We start from the raw sequence: 20,088 nt of genomic DNA, 5'->3' as shown, positions 1-20,088 counted from the left end.
AAACAGCTAATGCTTAAAAAAAAATTTTTAATTTGCATTTGAAGTATAGCATCTTATTACCTTACATTTTATTACTGCAGTTCATAGAATTTTTTAAAACATGCTGGAAAGTTTAAAATTTGCACAACTTCTACAGAAATTGATTAAAACTCCAACATGAAACATCTGAAAATTTAATACTCTTAAAAGGAAACAACATTATTTTTCCAACTGAAAGTGTCATCTGGCATAAAATACTTTTATAAGAAAATTTATCATTCCTCTTATAACATCTGTTTCAAAATAATACTTACAAATAAATACTACAAACACTGACAAGACAATTGAAATACTGTAGATCAGCAAAATTTTGTGTTACCAAACTTAAATTATGGAAATTACTGAAAATCTAGTAAGTGACACATCACATAAAAATACAGGATGATCAACCTTAGTGTAGACATTTGTTTTACTTAAATTTAAATTTAATTTGTTTTCTTATTTCAGAAATTTAATATTTTTAACTAATTTCTACTTGAAATTTAATATACTTGAAGCTAGTATTTAAGCTGATATGAATAGAATAAATAAAGCAATTGAAGGGCTATTCAAGAAAAGGAAAACTCCTAGCAGGGTTTTCAAGATTTTGAAACCCAATGTCAGCAGATCAAGAGTCTATAAAGTAATCAAATGAATAAAAGAAACCAGTTCTTGCTTACCAAGAGTGAGAACTACTCCACCTCAACCAGTGAGAACTCAAAAACTCATCAAAAACACCAAAGGAAAGATCAGGCGTAATCCAAAATGAAGCAATGAAGCATCAGAAAACTCGCTTCAGAAGCTGGTACAAGCTATGGAGCTATTTATAATTTATTGAAAAAAATGATCTTCAATTATTCCCATACAAGGTATCAAAAGCATATCTTTTGTCTCAAGCCGCAAAGAAAAAAAGACCACGACCTCAAATGGCATGAAAACCCCACTAATCTTCATTGAAGAGGGTGTAAAAGTCAACCAGCGTTTATTTGGACATGTTAAAAGATAAAGTAGTCCCTTAGATTATTGCAACAATGGGGGACAAAGGTGTGACCCTCCAACAAGCTGGCACAACATCTCATATGGCTAAAAAAAAGTCCAAGAATGGTGTCAAGAGAATTTCAAGGCATTCTGGTCAAAAGAGCTCTACCCCCACCCCTCTTCACCTGACCTGAATCTGATGGACTTTGGCATATGGTCTATCCTTGAAATCAAAGCCTGTGCTAATTCTCACATGAGTCTCAGAGCTCTTAAACATTATTTGCGAAAATGCTGGAATGAAATCTCCAAAGAAACTGTTCGTGCCACTTGCTCCCAAGTTGTTCCCAGACTCCAATAGGCAGTTTCCACCGAGGGTGGATATATTGAAAATTAAATATATCATCTTAATCTGGGCTTTATTTGAGCATATTTAAATTCAATGTATCATTTTGTATCAAGATGCTATTTGAATAAATCCAGGGTACAGCAGAAAGGTTGCCCCATTTCAAAGGTCAACAAAAAACAAACACATGAAGATGCATGAAAAATCTTTGTATTTCTACGAAGTTCATTAAATGCCATGTTTTTCTTTTTTTTCTGTTTCAGGTAGTACCCACCATGGCCTGTTGTGTCTTCATGTGTTTGTTTTTTATTAACCTTTGAAATCAGGCAACCTTTCTGTCACACACTGTATATGTCTACATTTCATCTGATCACCTTGTACAATCACAACATTACTGTAGTTTCTTTTTGTGCTTGTGTGAGCTGAATTTTTCTACAAATCCAGACCATTCTGCATCTTTGGAATGCAATTTGTATTATTAGATAGGTGCAGGTGTAGCTATGTGATTAAGAAGCTTGCTTCCCAGTAATGTCATTTCAGGTTCATTCCTAGTTAGGCAAGTGTTATCTAATATAGCCCTAGCCCAACTAAAGCTTTGTAAATGGATTCGATAAATGGAAACTGAAAGAAGCCATCATATGTTTATGTGTGTGTTGATGAATGTGTGTGTATGCATATTTGTATTCTTAACATCATGTGATGGCTGTAACCAAGCATCTCCATCATACATGTAATGTTGTTTGTTTCCAGTTCTCCATGAAAATCATGTTTGACCATGGGAAATATTTCCTTGCTTGGAAATAGGATGGGCATCAAGCCATAGAAGTCAAACAGTTAACCACAAGGTTAAGAATTGAATTTATTACTGGTAATGTCAAAAACAGTAACTTGCCTAAAATTACACCTCAGTGCTTATGACAATGTTTGGATTGAATGATATATAAGTAGAACCATCATCAGGAAATTAATCAATATTAGAATATAATTGCATTTCAAAATAAAATGTCATTTGCTGGTATACATTTAAAGTGGAAAGAAATCATTACTAATTTGTTTGCTTCTAATGTCACAGACAAGAATAGTTTTAAATTTTGCTTTTTTTTTTTTTTTTTTTGTAAAGATGGACAAAGTTATTTAGCAGGTCACCATTTTGAATCACCAAATAATTTTCAAACTACTGTTTAAGCCAGTTAATAAGCCAAGAATAAATAGTACCTTATGAATAGTGATTTTATCACCTTAGTAACTGTCATTTTTTCAATTTTAATTGTATATTTCTTGTTTTTTGTTTTTTTAATACAAGTGACTAATTACATGTTACTGTCAAGCAGTAGGAGTCGCTAAATTCTTACAATCTTGACAGTGAAAAATAGTAATAATATGTTCAAACTTTTAGATCTTAACATGATGTCATACTATTCAGAAGTGTAGAGAATCAAAAATAAAACTTCAGTATTGAGAATCATAACAATAACTAATTTATTACAGTAATATGTTTCACTAACCAAGCTACAAGATGATGATGATGATGATGATCATCATCATCATCATCATCTTCATCATCATCATCATCATCATCATCAGCATCCAGTGTTTTAAATCCAGGTTTTGTCCCCGTTAAGGGGGGTGGCCGAGTCTACCTCAGTGCCAAAGCAATCACCCTCACACCATCTCACCATCTCGCCCAGTTTTTGGTGTCCTCCTTTTTCAAACCAACCCTCCCAATCTCCTCCTCTACCTGTCCCCTCCACCTTTTCCTCAGTTACCTCGCTTTCGTGCTTCATTTACCTCAAACGAAATCACCTTCCTCTTCATCCCTCCTCTACACATACCCATACCACCTCACTCCATTCGCCCTTGCCAACCATTCCACTGATTCCTCCAACACCAGCATTCCCATCATCAAATCCTCAGTTCTCCTCTTATCAAACAGCTTCATCCCACACATTTCTCTCATTATTGCTCTCTCAGTCCTTCGCAAAAATTGACATCTCAATAGTATAAATTCAGTAATGAAAGCTATGAATTAAGAACATCAATGATTAATGAAAAGTGATATAATACACGGCTTCAAGCTATTCATCAATGCAGTAACAAGAGTAAAAATAACAGGGTTCTTTTTTATCTTTGATGTTAAGTGATATTATCTGAAGTTGTTTTCAGCTCTACTCAGCCATGATTTAACAACCCCAAGATAATCCATCCTTAACCATATTTTTCATTTTATATAACAAGGATCATATTATCCAATGTATCTTTTTCAGTCCCAGGACAGCCCTGTGATTAAGCAGGTCTATGATCAAACATTTTCCGGTAATGGCCATCATGTATTGATATCAGACAATATGTCTAAAACTATATTGTCTACTACATCTATGCCTCTTTTTTTAAGACGTGTGTAGATGAATGTGTATGTGTAGGCTGTGAATTGGGGGATATGTGGCTGTTATTTCTAGTAAATCAAGCGATTGTGCAGTAGCTCATTTGTCTTATAGAAGTCCTTGCTATGGAGTCAATGTAAATATACTAAAGTTCATACTAACAGCAAGAAACTTTCAAAATTTAACTCTAGTTCACAAAAGAAGGGCTTCTTTCTTATTCAACACGCAAAAATGAATTTCAAGAAAAGATATCTAATGCATGTATCAGAACTGATATACAAATTAAAAGTATATTGAAGATAAATAAATAAATAATATGACCAGTATTAACTCAATTAGAGATATAAATGTGTAGTTGAATTGAATTTGAATTAAAATGATTGATGGGCATTCAGTCATACACACACACACACACACACACATGTTAAGGGTGTATTACATCATATGTGTGTTACATAAATGTCACACAAGATCAGAGATGTTAAATTTTATACATATTTTGTTACTGCAGTGACATGATATAATCTGGTTATAATTAGTGTTCAAATCTAATAATATACATCCCAAAACCAAAGATTAAATCAGCTTGAAGCAGTATTATATATATAGAAATAGCCTAATGTTTGTATGTTTATACATATACCAGAATAGTAGGATCAGCGGGATAGCACACACTGCGACAGCAATCACCATATGCCAATGATATTTTATGTATATAATCAGAATGAATACTGTCACTGATGGCCAATGTAGAAATAGGTCAAAGAATTAATTATCTAATTAAGGTTGACCTAAGAGATGAGAATGATAAAATGTTGCAAGGAATCTTAGGATAGTATGGTTGAGTAATGAAAAGTGATGAAACAAAATTTTGGTTTAAAATTCTCCTGAGACTCGTCTGAGACTGCTCCTGGTTCTGATACGAAACTGTCCATTTTAAAGTGTTTGCATTTAAATTTAAACTTTTAATCAACATTTATATCAAGTTATATTTGAAAAACAGCAATTGGATAATAGCAAAGTTAATTATTTTACAAAATCCCACCAAATTCTTCATTATTTCTAAAAGTAATTAAGTATTTCATTAGATATATGATTATAAAATGTTCAAGAACAATTCAAAGATAGAAATATTGGAAATTTTTAAAACATGTACCAGATTTGTCACATCCATAACTGAGTGGAGATTAGAAATGAATCAAATAAATAATAAAAAGAAATAGCTACAATAAAATATTTTTCTTTCTAAATTTCTTCATGGCAACAGGGCATACTTATCTTTCAAGAAACCTTAGAAGCAGCAAAAAATTTCCAAGTTGCATACTGAAAAACTTGTTATAGTAGTTTTCAACTCACATTAAAATTCAGATAGACAAGTGAGTAAATTTATAACTATAGAGTAGCAATTCAGCATGCTTTGTTTGCACATATACAGTAAACATAAACAGTACAAAAACAAATTTTAAAAACATATAATGTTCCCACACAAGTACGCATATAAAAACAAATATCCCTACAGAAACATCCTAGATCATCAATGCAAGCAGAAAATTCATTTGAAGTGGTAAATTCTCACTAAAATGAACATAGCTGCGAATATATATACAAGAACACTCACCTAATGAGAAGAGAGGCTTCTATACGGTCACTCAACCTGTTAGACATAGCTGTCAAATTTCTCTCAAATTTTAATTCTTTACTATTTAAAAAAAAAAAATAATAATGGGAGGATACATAGGATAACACAGTACACTACACCTGAAAATAAGACAGGATGGTTATGACTCAAGGACCACTAATCATAGATCTGTTTAGTCAGGGCTGAACTGAAGATGCATGACAAAAACCAGACAAACAAGAGAGTTTTTGCACAGGCTCTTGCGTTGGTAGAAATAGCAGCCAAATCTCCCTCAAATTACACCCTACTATCAATTAAGGAAAAGGGCATATTAGATAATGTGGTTTTATGTAACCCTAGAAATATGGAAAGGTCATAGCTGAATAGCTTCTGATCACAGTTCTGCCTAATCAGAACAGTAATCAGAGTTGACTGGTTCTAGACACAAACAAATGTTTTATAATTCTTCAAAATCTTATACTTAAACAGTTATATAAACCTGACCATACTATAACAAAGCCAAATAAACAAAACTTTACCAAACTAGAACATAATTTCTGTCAACAAAATATAAATCTACTCTGGTAAATAGTGAACAGAACAAAACAAAATTACTATAATAATCAAATAAAATCATCACCATCAATAGAAAACTGATAGTCAGACCAAAAAAAAAATGAAACTTGTAACCAACTTGCAAAGAACCATTTATTAAATAAATAAACACAGATAGATACATTAAACAATACAGAGGAAAACAATAAAGCTCTATAGGAATAATGAAGAAATCTTAATGACATCACTCAACTTGCTGGAAATAGCAACCACAACTACCTCAAAAAACAATTTATCAGCTTAAGAAGGCAAGAACACATTGCATTATGTAGTCCAGGGTACACTATGCCTAAAAAAGCTGGAGTGGTTTGGGCTGGAATACCTTTAATCAGGTTAACAGAAGCAATCAAAACAATATCAGTTAAAGAAATAAGCCCAAGTATGTCCAAAGGTCAATATCAGCAATAAGAATAACATATACACCTAATAGAAAATCACTTAAAAATAATACATATACAACATAAAAACTTCAACCCTAAGAGACAATGTATATTAAATAACTCCATCTTTTTGAAAAGGAGAAATTTATATCATCACCATTATCATCATCATCATCATCATCATCATCATTTAACGTCTGTTTTCCATGCTAGCAGAGTGTACTGGGTGCTTTTTATATGGCACCACCACTGATGCTTTTGCTGACACCAGCTAAGTGCTGACACCAGCACTTAGCATTTAATATATTTTCAAAATTATCAAATAAGAAATAACACTCAAATTATCAATACTTACTTACATAATGGAACTACAGAAAATACAAGCACATCAGAATCCTGACAGCTACAATGTATACACCCACAACTATATACAATCAAAATCTTTCATGCTATGATCATACTTGCCACACAGAATGTCACACAATCAAAGATATGCGCATTATACACACTGCACTGGAGACATGATGTCCTGGTCTCCTTTACCAGCACCAAGATATAATCATAATCATTACAATCTAACAAAGAAGCAATCTGGTAACACTACACCTTTCCTACACATTAATAACACACAAATAAAAGTCATAAATTTACTACAATTGTTGGGCTTCACAATGTCTGATCTTTTTCGTGGTGGCTATAGATGTATAACAGAGCCAAACTGCATCCCAAAAGCTATGCTCTTCTTCAGAGGCATAAAATAATTCAGTTGCTGACTCTCTGCAGTGCATAAATGTGACCCATATTAAAATATCATTCTCATATCTAGGATGATGCTGCTGCTGCACACACACACACACACACGCACACACATACCACATAGTGGTATGTCCTGCATTATAACGGCGTATCTTCATTGTCTGCGTCACTGGCCCGTACAGTGTACTTCACCAACTGGCACTGCTTGCTGTGTCTGTCCACTATTTATCAGTAGTGGAACAGCCCACTTCTCACTTGGGGGCATCTGCCACAACATATACATACACATATGTACATACACAAACAACGGTGATGAACGACGATGATGAAACATCCTAGACTTCATTCAAAACAAGGTTATCCAGCTGACTTGCAAAGAGTCATTCACCTACACACTACAACCACTAGCTTACATGCATGCAGTTTCATCTACCATTACTATAATGTCTTTTACACCTCTGAACTTTGCTGTGACCTCCACCAATCCCACCAATACACCCATCTTTCTTCTATGTTAGCAGAAAGATAAAATCAGCTGTATTACAACTCGAGTTTGAGGCCATCTTTATAAAGATTGCTAAAAAGTGTGGAACACATTTACAAAGATGCTTTAAGTATAAATCAATAATAATCTTATCTAGTTTAAATATAAAATTTCTCTAACAATAGATTTACCAATATTTGGTAAATATATCTCTTTATAGAAGTACTGTTCCATGACCGAAACCATAATGGTTGGAACAAGCAAAAAATAATCAAAAAAATTTTTTTAAACATAAGAACCAACTAACAAAGAAATAAAAAAATTAGCATATGGTTTTGCATCAGGATTGAAATGAAACGCTAAGCTCAAACTTGGGTTGTTCTATTTTAAATACACCATATAGAAAAAAACATTTGTTTTGTCCTTCTCAAACATTTTTGAGTGTAGTGGATACAACAGAAAGGCTAAAGCCATTGTAAGTTCAAACCAACAGCAGAATTACAAGTAATCAAAGTAAAAGACAAATATTACTGACTTCTTACATACAATTCCTGCTGAGTAAGCAAAAAGCCAAATTTTTTCTATAATTAAGTAGCAATACAGTTGACTGAATCGTCCTAGTATATTACTGATAGATATTTTCATTGATTCTGGAACGTTTATTCTTCTTATGACTTTCAGGCAGCATGTTGTTAGAAAAAATATTTTCTTCTTTAGTGCAAAGTGTTAAAGACAAAACAGAAAAGTTAGTCTTCTTTAAAACGTCACCCGTAATAGACTGTTGCAACACCTATAATCCATTCATTCATTTAAGCAAACAAGAGAAAGAGAGAGTTGTTACAGTCCAACTCCAGGTTATTCCTGAGTAAGTCTAAGATCAAAAGCTTTCCAACTATGACCATCCTGTCTTTTTCTTTAGTATTGTACATCTAGAATGTTTCCACATTTTGAGGCGATAGGATGTCACTCAAGAGAGTTCTGGTCTCTATTTCTAGTAAATCAGGGCCACATAAATACGCTTTCATGATAACAAAAAGGTTAAAATTGGAAAGTGGAGACTGGGAAGCATACCACACACACACACAACACATATATGTATATGTATATATATATGTATGTATATATATATATATATATATATATATATATATATATATATATTGTGGATGTAGTTGTAAGGGTGCTGTCATGACATACAACATGTCTTGCACATTTTTTTTATTTGGTGTGTGTGTGTGTGTGTGTGCATACACACATACATACATGTTGGACCATTGAAATCTACAAGTTTTTTTCATTCTCTCTCATTATGTTCTCTTATTCTTTTCTGTTGAAGAGCAGAGGGTCGACTTTTTCATTTTTCCAGGGCATGAAACTAATACACTTGCTTGTTGCTCATACACCTGTCTTCATCTTTTGTTTTTCTATAAATTTCAACTATATATATATATATATATATGTACACACACACACATACAAAGATGCGATGTGAGACAGTAAAAGTAACAGCAAAACTCAACAGAAGCATCCGGTGAGACAGAGGAGAAGTCAAGCCTGAAGGCAAACAATAATGCCCAGAGCCTCCAGTTGCCGCTAAATGTCTGCTGTTTGATCCACCGGTTGGCTACAGTCTACTGACCCATCCTAGTACCCAGTGATCCCATTCCCCAAAGATATTTGATGATGATGTTGATCAAATATTGGAAAGAACTGCCAGGGGAGATGTGGACCACTGGCTGAAAACTGGCCACCATCATAGTGAAACTCACAACTGAGCAATTTCGGATAGAGGAGGCCAAGTCTCCAACGACATTTCATTTCTGGATAGCCCCAATAGATATCAAAACAGCTTCTTGGTCAGATAAGGATCAGCCACTTGACTGTTCCAGAGACACCATCAACAAGCACCTCACAAGAAGTGAAAGTGACATTAAAAGAGACCAATTACAGGAATTCAATTTGGAGGAGCTTTGCCTGAAAGAAGCAAAGGATAGAGGAAAAAGGGTGAAAAATAAGAGTGGAGTCCCTTGCAAAGTTTACACAATATCTATCCAAAGCTAATCCATCAGCTTTAGAGAGCCCTAAAAGTGAGAATTAACACCAGGTGTACCATCTTGGTGTCTTTTGCACTGACAATGAACATGCTGGAAAAGTCAACAGAGAAGATACTGGGGATCTTTCAGCAAGACAGCAATAAAGTAACCATACATAAGAGCCTCCATGGATGATCTCACAGTGACAACAAAAGTGCAGGGAGCCAAATGAATCTACTAGTAGAGAAGCTTGTGGCATGGATGTAAATAAGTTTCAAACTTTCACCAACAAGAACTGATACAAGGTAGAAGGCCAGGTCCTGTTTGTCATGCATACACACATGAAAAGAGAAAAACAGTGAAGAATTTTGAGAAGGCTTTCAACTTCAGTCCGAAGAACACTGATTCCATCAAGGCAACCAGAACAAGTCAAGAGCTATAGATAAGTCTAGATTACCAGAAAGATTAAAAGCTTGGGTTTACCAACAGGGGTCCTCCTTTTGCTCATCTATGATGATAGTTTAGGGCTTGGAGTGTAAGGTGAACAACCATTCTCAGAGATGGCTAGAGTTGTCACATAACTCACTAAGTATTGGGCTGTACAGAAGGAGCAACAGCTCAAGCTTCCATTTAGTTTTGTCAGGGAGGAACTCAGTGACACAGCACACTGGTTCAGGGTACATCAAAGTGTCTGGTGCAAGCAATGCAGAGAGAACAGAGAGGAAGTCAAGATAGCCCAGCAGGCAGTGGAGTGGCTGAAATATAAGGCACTTCTTAGAAGTGGGGCATAGAATACGGTCATATTTGAAAGCACATATATGTTTGTTGGTGTGTGTGTGTGTGTGTGTGTGTGTGTGTGTATGTGTGTGTGTGTGTGTGTGTGTGCACGTGTGTGTGTGTGCATGTGTGTGTGTACATGTGTTTGTGCAGATGTGTATGTGCATTACTGACTTTTTGCCTTGGCAGTGTGTCATAGTTGTAAACAAGTGATATCAAGCAAACAGCATCCTTTGTTTCCCATCTTCCATGAAAACACACATGGTCATGGGGAAATATTACTTTACTTGGAAACAAGTGATGGTTGGCAACACAAAGAGTATCCAGCCAGAGCCTTAACAAACTTTATCCAGCCCTTGTGAGCATGGATATTAATGTGATGATGACAATATATACACATCATCATCATTTAACGTCTGTTTTCCATCCTGACAGATTGACCGGAGTTGGTAAGCAGGAGAGCTGCACATGGTTCCATTTATCCATTTGGATTTGGTTTCTACAGCTGGATGCTTTTCCTAATGCCAACCACTTTACAGAGTGTACTAGGTTTCTTTTATGTGTCACCAGTACAGTTTCCTTTTATGTGTTACCGGCACAGGTGCCTTTTATATGTCACATCAGCACAGGTTATAACCATGATTTCACTTAGCTTGACATGTCTTCTCAAGGACATGTATACAAACACTCATAGATATATATGTTGATCATGATAAATATATATATAATAAATCTACAAGAGAATGCAGGGGTCATTAACTACATACTTCCAGCCTGTAATGACATACACATCACCGCATTTTCATCATCACATAACTCAGTCAGAATTCTAGTCAGAATTTGGATCATGCCAATAAGGTGAAGATGATCTTTAAGATCCAAAGACATATCTACTGCCAATAAAGTTATAGGCTTGTGGCTGTGGGAGCAGCATGATTGTCAGCTGCCATTGAAAATACCCAAAATAGTCAACACCCTTTTTTGCATAAAGGGTACCTTTCTCCTAAAAAAAATACTTAATTGAAAGCTAAGGTTTACCTTACTCCCAGAGATCTTCTTATAGCAAGCCTGATGCTAACCTTGAATTTTTAATTCCCCCAATGCTGGATACATCTGTCTAGCAGGGTTTCTAGCAACCCTCCTTAACAGGCTAATTTAGTGGTTCAATTTTGTAGCCTACAGTTGATCATACAATATATTGCACTCCATTACATTATTAACTGTAACATTTACATGCATTTCTGAGTGAGTGTCTGTAATTTTGTTTACACAGGCACAAGTGGTTAAGTTATTGTCAGTTGCCAGTCACAAAAACCATCTGCCAGTTTCACACCATCAAAACAATACATATATATATATGTTACAATCGTCATTTAACATTCATGTTCCATGGGATGGGTTGGATCGTTTGACAGGATCTGATGGAACCAAAGGACTGCATCATACTCCAGTATCTGTGTTGCCATGGTTTCTATGGATGGATGTCCTTCCTAATGTCTTGTGAGTAGACATATATATATAAACATAGGCACACAAAATACAAGAATATTAACAGAAAGTAGACTGTTTGTAGTAGATGCACAGGAACAATAAACACTAAGAACAAGAAATACATTTCCTCAAATGCCCAGGAGGATCCTTAGAGGTAGTAGAGAGTTTCTATTACCTAGATGACCTAATTAGCAGTGCACAAAGATGTTCTGAAAGTATAGTAGCTAGAATAAGAATAGGATAGAGAAAAGTTTTACCTCTTTTAAGAAAAAAAAACTCCCCCCCACCTCTCTCTCTCTCTCTCTCAGTGAGAAAAACAGATTGTATGATGTTTGTGTATAAACAGCAATGCTACACGGTAGTGAAATAGGAGCTGTGAATACAGAGGATACGCAAAGATTAGAAAAAAATTAAGCTAGCATGCTCCTCTGGATGTACAGTGTAAGTGTGCATGTACAATAAAGTGTAAATGTGTTGAGAGAGAAATTGGGCATAAGAAATTTGAAGCATAATGTGCAAGACAGAAGACGGCACCAGTATGGTCATGTGACATATATGGACGAGAACAGTTGCATAAAGAAGTGCCAATTGCTAAATGTCAATGAAACTTGCGGAAGACGGTGACCCATGAAGACATGGGACAAAGTAGTGATGACCAGGCTCAGGGTGTTGAGCCTCATAGATGAGACGACAAAGGACTGACATGATTGGCAATTCACCATTCTCAAGAAGACCCATTCGTCTCATCAGAAAATGAGGTCCTAAAAACATATCATTTATATCTATGCACCCTCACCACTTGCAACCAATCTATACCTGTTAAACCTTTCCCATAATTTATCTTTGTAACATCCATCCCTTCAAACTATTTCCTCAGCTACTATAAGAGCAGAACTGTGAATATTCCATCTCCACTTTTGTGCTATCAGTTATCCCTCTGCTTGGGCCACTTCCCTTGTCACTCATCCTGCATTCTCAACATCGTCCCTTACCACTTTTATGTTTCACTGAATGCCTGATCAGCCTCTCATATCTGCCATCGATGTACTCTTACCTTTTTAGTCACTATATCTACCCATATGTACTTCTGACCTACGTTTCTGTCACTGTTGCTTTTTTATGTATTGCCACCTCCTCCTCACTGAGCTACTCTTATTTTGTTTCACCTCCCACTTCAGCCAAACTGAGATTCACCACTGACCACACTTCCACCCATGTTTACCATTCACTTCTATCCCCATCTCTAACGTTTGTCACTTTCCTTTCACATTCTTACAACCCTACCCATCACCCAGCCATCTTAAATTCTCTATCTATTCTCTCTTTATCCACACTTTGACGCATAATCTCCACTATCCTTTCTCCTTCTCACTGGGATAGCTATTAATCTCCTCCATAACAAGACACCTGTTCGTGTCCCTTTATCGTACTTTGGCCTTTCAACAACTGGCACAAGGTCACCCCCTCAATATTATACTTCCACTCAGTCGAGATCACCACGTAACTCCATCAAATTTACTTGGCGACTTCCTTAGCGCTGGTGTAACGAAACAAGCAACCAATTAAGTGGTTGACGATAGGAAGGGCATCCGACTGTAGAAACAATGCCAGAGGAGACATCGTGAATTGAACACTGTCCTCTAAGAGCTCGTCGGATACTGTCAAACCGTCCGACCCATGCCCACATGGAATATGAACGTTAAATGGTGTCTCACACACGCACATTACGTAGAAATGCATATATATATAGATGTGTGTGTGTGTGTGTGTGTTATCATAAATAAAGTATATATATATATATATATATATATATCATAAATATATATAAGTATATATATCATATATATATCATAAATAATATATATAAGCATTATACAACTACAAGATTGCCTACAGTATATACATATGAAACATACATTATCATTACATACATTCAAACATACACACACACACACACATATATATACGCACTTAGATGCGACCCTCACACATGAGTAAACATCTATGTAAACATTACGTGAGTGAGTGTCGATGAGTTCTCTTTCGTGTGTATATTAGAGGTGTTTTTGTTTTTATTTTTTTTTTGTTTAGGTATAAATAACATGCATGCGTGTACATAAACAGTGTACGTATAATGATTTGAAAGACTGCAAATAATTTTCACCAAGTACCTATACAGAGAAGAAGAAAAAAATGAGAGACATACAATAATAGCAATAGCAAAGAATATGGTAACCAATTAAATTAGACACGGAGCTTTAAACGTTCGTCAAAACTCAATTATAATTAGGAAGAGAAAGACAGAAAGCATCTTAGATCGGATTTATTTATGAAATTACTTCGATATCACCTGACATTATTTTATTTTTTTAATTTTTTTTTTTTTAAATAGATAGCTTTAGTTTCTTAGCTTCGTAGGTAATGCTTCATTTCCATAAACAAAAAGTATGTACGAATAATCACAGACGGAAAAGTATATATATATATAAATAGAGTGGGGGAAAAAAAACATGGACTATACTTACTGTCTGTGAAGAGGTTTCGGGGAATGGCGCCGGTCCTGGTTTTTGTGTCCGATTTTCGGACTTCTTGGGGGTGTAATATCAACCATTAATCCCGAATCCCTTCCGTGAGAAGAACTTTGGTTAGGAGTTGAAAAAGCAGCATTATAAGGAGTACTGGACATCGATGAAGATGACTGGTGATGTTCACGGTGTTGTAAAACTCCAGGAGTGTCGGCTGCTAAATCCAAATTATCTTCATCCCTGTGTCCCAACTCCAGTAAACTTCGAGCGTGTTGTTTATTCATGGTTCAAACTTAATACCTCGTCCAAATTAGGTAATTAATTTTGGTGAGAAAACTGTCTAAAATGACGTTATTCCTTTCCCTCTCAAACTACTTTCGGTAGCAGTTCTTTCATGTTTACTAATGCTGCGACCATCATCTGATGATGATGGCTAGCTAACTTCTTCACGCAGACTATCCTTTTTACAACGTTAGGATTTTTCTTTCCGAGAAATATTATCTCAAAAAAATTACTTAAATGTGAATGCAAAAATGGAAATATTCCTTTCTGAATCCCAAAGCTGGGAAAATGCTATTTTGTTCATAGTTTCTTATTCAGGAAAATGCAATGCTTTCTTCCCCTTAGAGACGAAGACAGTCAGTAGATGGCGCTTGAGTCGAGAACAATCGGCTGCTATTATTAAGTTGTCAGCCATTCCAATGTGAGAAATATAAGAAACTATTACAGTAATATATCCACACACACACACACGTGTACACACATTTATATTCGATAATATATATATGTGTGTGTGTATATATATATATATATATATATATATATATATATATATATATATATATATATATATATATATATATATATATATATATATACACACACACATGTATATATGTATGCATAGAAAGAGAGATGTATATATTTCATTTCATTTCAAAGTTTCAGCTCAGAGCTGCGGCCATGCTGATGCACCACCGTGTAATATAGATACATTAGATATATTCATGCTTATATATTTATCTATATATTATATATATATATTTATATATATATATATATATATATATATATATATATATATATATATATATATATATATATATATATATATACGGGAGAATTCACAAAAAAAAACAAAAGACATAGACAGGTGGTGTGTGTGTGTGTGTGTGTGTGTGTGTATATATATTTATATATATATATATATATATATATATATATATATATATATATATAGCAATAAGAAAATGGAGAGGAATATGAGGTACTCATCACACACATTCACACACATTTACACACACTCACGCACACACACAAACACACACACACACACACACATACACACACACACACACACACGTATAAGTCTAAGCATTTGTGGGTGTGTATATATAGATGCAAGCATGGTGTCCAGTTAAGAAGTTTGCTTCTCATCCACATGGTTTAAGGTTTTGTCCTACTTGTTTATATACATACATACATATATATATATATATATATATATATATATATATATATATATATATATAGCGTGACCGTTGCCAGTGCTACCTGGCTGGCCTTCGTGGGATTTTCGAGCGAGATCGTTGCCAGTGCCCCTGAACTGGCTCTTGTGCGGGTGGCACATGAAATGCACCATTTTGAGCGTGGGCGTTGCCAGTACCGCCTGACTGGCCTTCGTGCAAGTGACACGTAAAAGCACCCACTACACTGTCTGAGTGGTTGGCGTTAGGAAGGGCATCCAGCTGTAGAAACTCTGCCAAATCAAATTGGAGCCTGGTGTAGCCATCTGGTTTCACCAGTCCTCAGTCAAATCGTCCAACCCATGCTAGCATGGAAAGCGGACGTTAAACGATGATGATGATATATATATATATATATATATATATATATATATATATATATATATATATATATATATATATATATATATATATATATATATATATATGTATGTATGTATGTATGTATATATATATTTATATATATATATATATATATATATATATATATATATATATATATATATATATATATACATATATATAATAACAATAATTCTAGGATGGAATTTATAAATATTTAATATTTAAAAGATATATGTATATAGATATGCATTTATGAATCTGTGTGTGTGTGTGTGTGTGTGAATACTTGTGTCTCAAATCAGTTATAAATGAGAATCACTGTCCAAAATAGATAATTACATTTGTTGAGAAAACGGTCTAAAATGACATTATTCCTTTCCCAATCAAACTACTTTCGGCAGCAGTCCTTTCATTGTTTACTCATGCGGCAACCATCATCAGATGATGATGGCAAGCTAACTTCTTCATGCCAACTAGCCTTCTATAATGTTAGAAATTTTTTTTTTCTATAAATATTATCAAGTATTATCATTCATTTCCAATCTTCCATGCAAACATGCTCAGCCATGGGGAAATATTACCATGCTTGCATGGGTCAGACAGATCTCATTAACCCTCTTTCATTTAAACTGGCTGTATCCAGACCAAATATTTTACTTGTTTTCTACTGAAACCAGGCAAATTCAGCTTTCATCCTACCCTACAATGTCATTCTAAAAATACACAATCACAACATAAAAATTTCAAAGTTACAAGATAATGCATGTGTAGCAGAAGCATGTTTACTCTTTACCTTTAGGTATCTGCATTTTGCCTTTTTACCTTTAGCTACCCATTTTGGCTCATTGCATGATGGTCAAATCCATTTAGCTTTACGTGTGCTGTCCACTCTTTAATGTGATAAAACTAGCCAAGCATCCGTACATCAGCTATTTAGGGGAAGCTTTTCCCCACTAATTCCAAAATGTGGTAGATCACATTGAGTGATTTGGGATCTTTGGCATGAGAGCAGTTTTATTCTGCTTTGCAGCTTCAGTGAGGAGAGAACTGCAGCAGAATTCCTTGAAGCCATGCTTTGTGTTTTTTCCAGTAGTCATCTTCATCCTCAAGAATCACTTTGAAGCTATATATTTTATTTGACAGATTTATTCATGTTATATCAGTTGCTTTATTTACTTTTAGCATTGGAATAAATATTACAGTCAACTTTAACTTGTCTTTGTTATTACTTGATGTGGAGGTGCAATGGCCCAGTGGTTAGGGCAGCGGACTCGCGGTCATAGGATCGCGGTTTCGATTCCCAGACCGGGCGCTGTGAGTGTTTATTGAGCGAAAACAGCTAAAACTCCACGAGGCTCCGGCTGGGGATGGTGGCGAACCCTGCTGTACTCTTCCACCACAACTTTCTCTCACTCTTACTTCCTGTTTCTGTTGTGCCTGTAATTCAAAGGGTCAGCCTTGTCACACTGTCACGCTGAATATCCCCGAGAACTACGTTAAGGGTACACGTGTCTGTGGAGTGCTCAGCCACTTGCATGTTAATTTCACGAGCAGGCTGTTCCATTGATCGGATCAACTGGAACCCTTGACATCGTAAGCGATGGAGTGCCAACAACATATTACTTAATGTTCATTATCCTGACTCTTATTAATTCAGAAGATATTGTATTACCAGGGCTGTTAGCCACGTTGCATCATTTACCAACCACGCTAAAGATGATTAATTCAAAATAATATGAATGAATAAGTATTACATTTGACAGAGTAATCTGAATCCTAAAGAGCTAAGGCAAATTTTCTACAGATTGATGCCCTTCAAATTGCCAGACCTTACAGAGTGGAAGTGATAAAAGCATGAATGTTAGTGCTGAAGGGGAAGAAGTGATGCAAGTACTCAATATTCTGAGATAGGTGTGTATTTTGACAGCAGTAAGCAATGCTATGCAGGCCTTGCCCCGTGTTGCTCTACCAGTATAGTCTGGGCAAGGTTGATTATGGAGGACCAGCAGTCGCCCATGGATATCAGCCTCCTCTCTTCACACCACTGATGTTATCTAAGGCAAAGGCAAAGGTCGATACAGCTTGGCACCAGTGATGTCGCAGCTCATTTCTACTGCAGAGTGAACAGGAGCAATGTGAAAACAAAGTGTCTTGCTCAAGAACACAGCACACAGCTCAGTCTGGGAGTCAAACTCACTACCTCATGATTGTGAGCCCAATACTCTAACCACTGAGCCATGTACCTTAAGAATACTAATGCAAAACAAAATGATGGCGGTTTTTATGAAGTTACAAGACTATTTATAAGAAGAAAACTTATCTTTTTTTTATTCTTTTTACTTGTTTCAGTCATTTGACTGCGGCCATGCTGGAGCACCACCTTTTAGTCAAGCAAATCACCCCCAGGACTTATTCTTTGTAAGCCTAGTACTTATTCTATCAGTCTCTTTTTGCCGAACCGCCAAGCGGTGGGTACGTAAACACACCAGCATTGGATGTCAAATGATGTTGGGGGGGGGGGACAAACACACTCACACACACACAAACACACACACACACAAACACACACACACACAAACACACACACAAACACACACACACACATACGACAGGCTTCTTTCACAATCTATACATATAAAAATGAGAATGTGTGTCTGTCTGTCTGTCTGTCTGTCTGTGTGTGTGTGTTTCCCTAAAACTCGAGAACTACACAACCAATTTCATTCAAATTTTACACATGTCTTACTTAGGGTTCCGGTTGTGTTTTAGTCAAAAAAAATTTTTAACTTCTTGCATAGTTCGAGCCCACAGCAACATAATATCTCCTCCACTATTTAAGTATTACGTGTTAAAAGTGAAACAAAAACACTCATGTCAATTACTTTCACTTTAAAAATGAAACTATTCCACTAACTGAAACAATCACATTTCGATACTGTAATGACAGATACTTTCACTTTAATGGTGTGTGTATATATATATATATATATATATATATATATATATATATATATATATATATATATACAGAGAGAGAGAGTGAGAGAGAGAGAGAAAGAGAGAGAGAGAGAGAGAGAGAAAGAGAGAGAGAGAGAGAGAGAAAGAGAGAGAGAGAAAGAGAGAGAGATGTATATGCATACATATACATGTATATGTACACGTATATGTATAGATATATATATAGATATAGATCTATATGCATACATGTATATGTATACATATGTGTAGATGTATATATATAGGTGTACATCTAATATGTACACATATATAAATGCATACAGATATCTATACATATATACACCCATACACACACATATATATGCACACAAACACACACATTAGTCATTTGTTTTCTTATCCAAAACTACGTCAAAAGTATTGAATGGATCTTTAAGAAATTTGGAAATTATATTCTATGCATAATGGCCATAACCCCCATGAAAATTCATATATTTTTGATGTTGATGAAATTTTAACCATACAGATTACACACAAATAAAGTAATATTTCTAAAATTTTTTCTTCTTAGAAGTTACAAAGACCTCTTCATGGAGACTTCACACCCACAATTTAGTCATTTTTCCTAAGCAAAGACGAATACAGTTGTACCATTGGTAGCTATAGGGTCACCCGAACATAACAGATGAGCATTATTTGTAATTCAACGGTACAACAGTGTAAGACTATCCTTTCAGATATACTTACATTGTGATTTCTGCAATGTGGTGCATAAATTGTCAAGTAAATGAGACTCATCTTTGCCTCCACTGATTCACTTGCAAAGTGATGAGTAAAATTATTTCATTGCAGACCTCCTT

The 20,088-nt window shown here is 35.2% G+C and overlaps 1 protein-coding gene across 13 annotated transcripts in view; it reads right to left on the bottom strand.

Moving 5' to 3' along the window:
• The window catches only part of LOC106868342 (protein Aster-B), a 261,093-nt gene extending 246,086 nt beyond the window's left edge, over window positions 1-15,007 (bottom strand). For 6 of the 13 annotated variants that reach the window (XM_014913551.3, XM_089352770.1, XM_089352768.1 and 3 more), the window contains exons 1-2: window positions 14,400-15,007; window positions 5,339-5,419 (exon numbers count right to left, since the gene is read on the bottom strand). In XM_014913551.3, coding sequence (XP_014769037.1) covers window positions 5,339-5,419; window positions 14,400-14,683 — 365 coding nt within the window. In that variant the 5' untranslated portion in view covers window positions 14,684-15,007. Of the gene's footprint in view, window positions 1-5,338; window positions 5,420-14,395 lie in introns of all 13 variants that reach the window. The other 7 variants (XM_014913555.3, XM_089352774.1, XM_014913557.3 and 4 more) reach the window with 3 other exon arrangements.
• Between the last annotated feature and the right edge of the window lie 5,081 nt (window positions 15,008-20,088).

This window comes from Octopus bimaculoides, chromosome 5 (genome assembly GCF_046866305.1).
Source record: "Octopus bimaculoides isolate indiv1 chromosome 5, ASM4686630v1, whole genome shotgun sequence".
NCBI lineage: Eukaryota > Metazoa > Mollusca > Cephalopoda > Octopoda > Octopodidae > Octopus > Octopus bimaculoides.
Note: the sequence above shows the minus strand (reverse complement) of the source record. Positions and strands in the feature narration are given on the sequence as shown.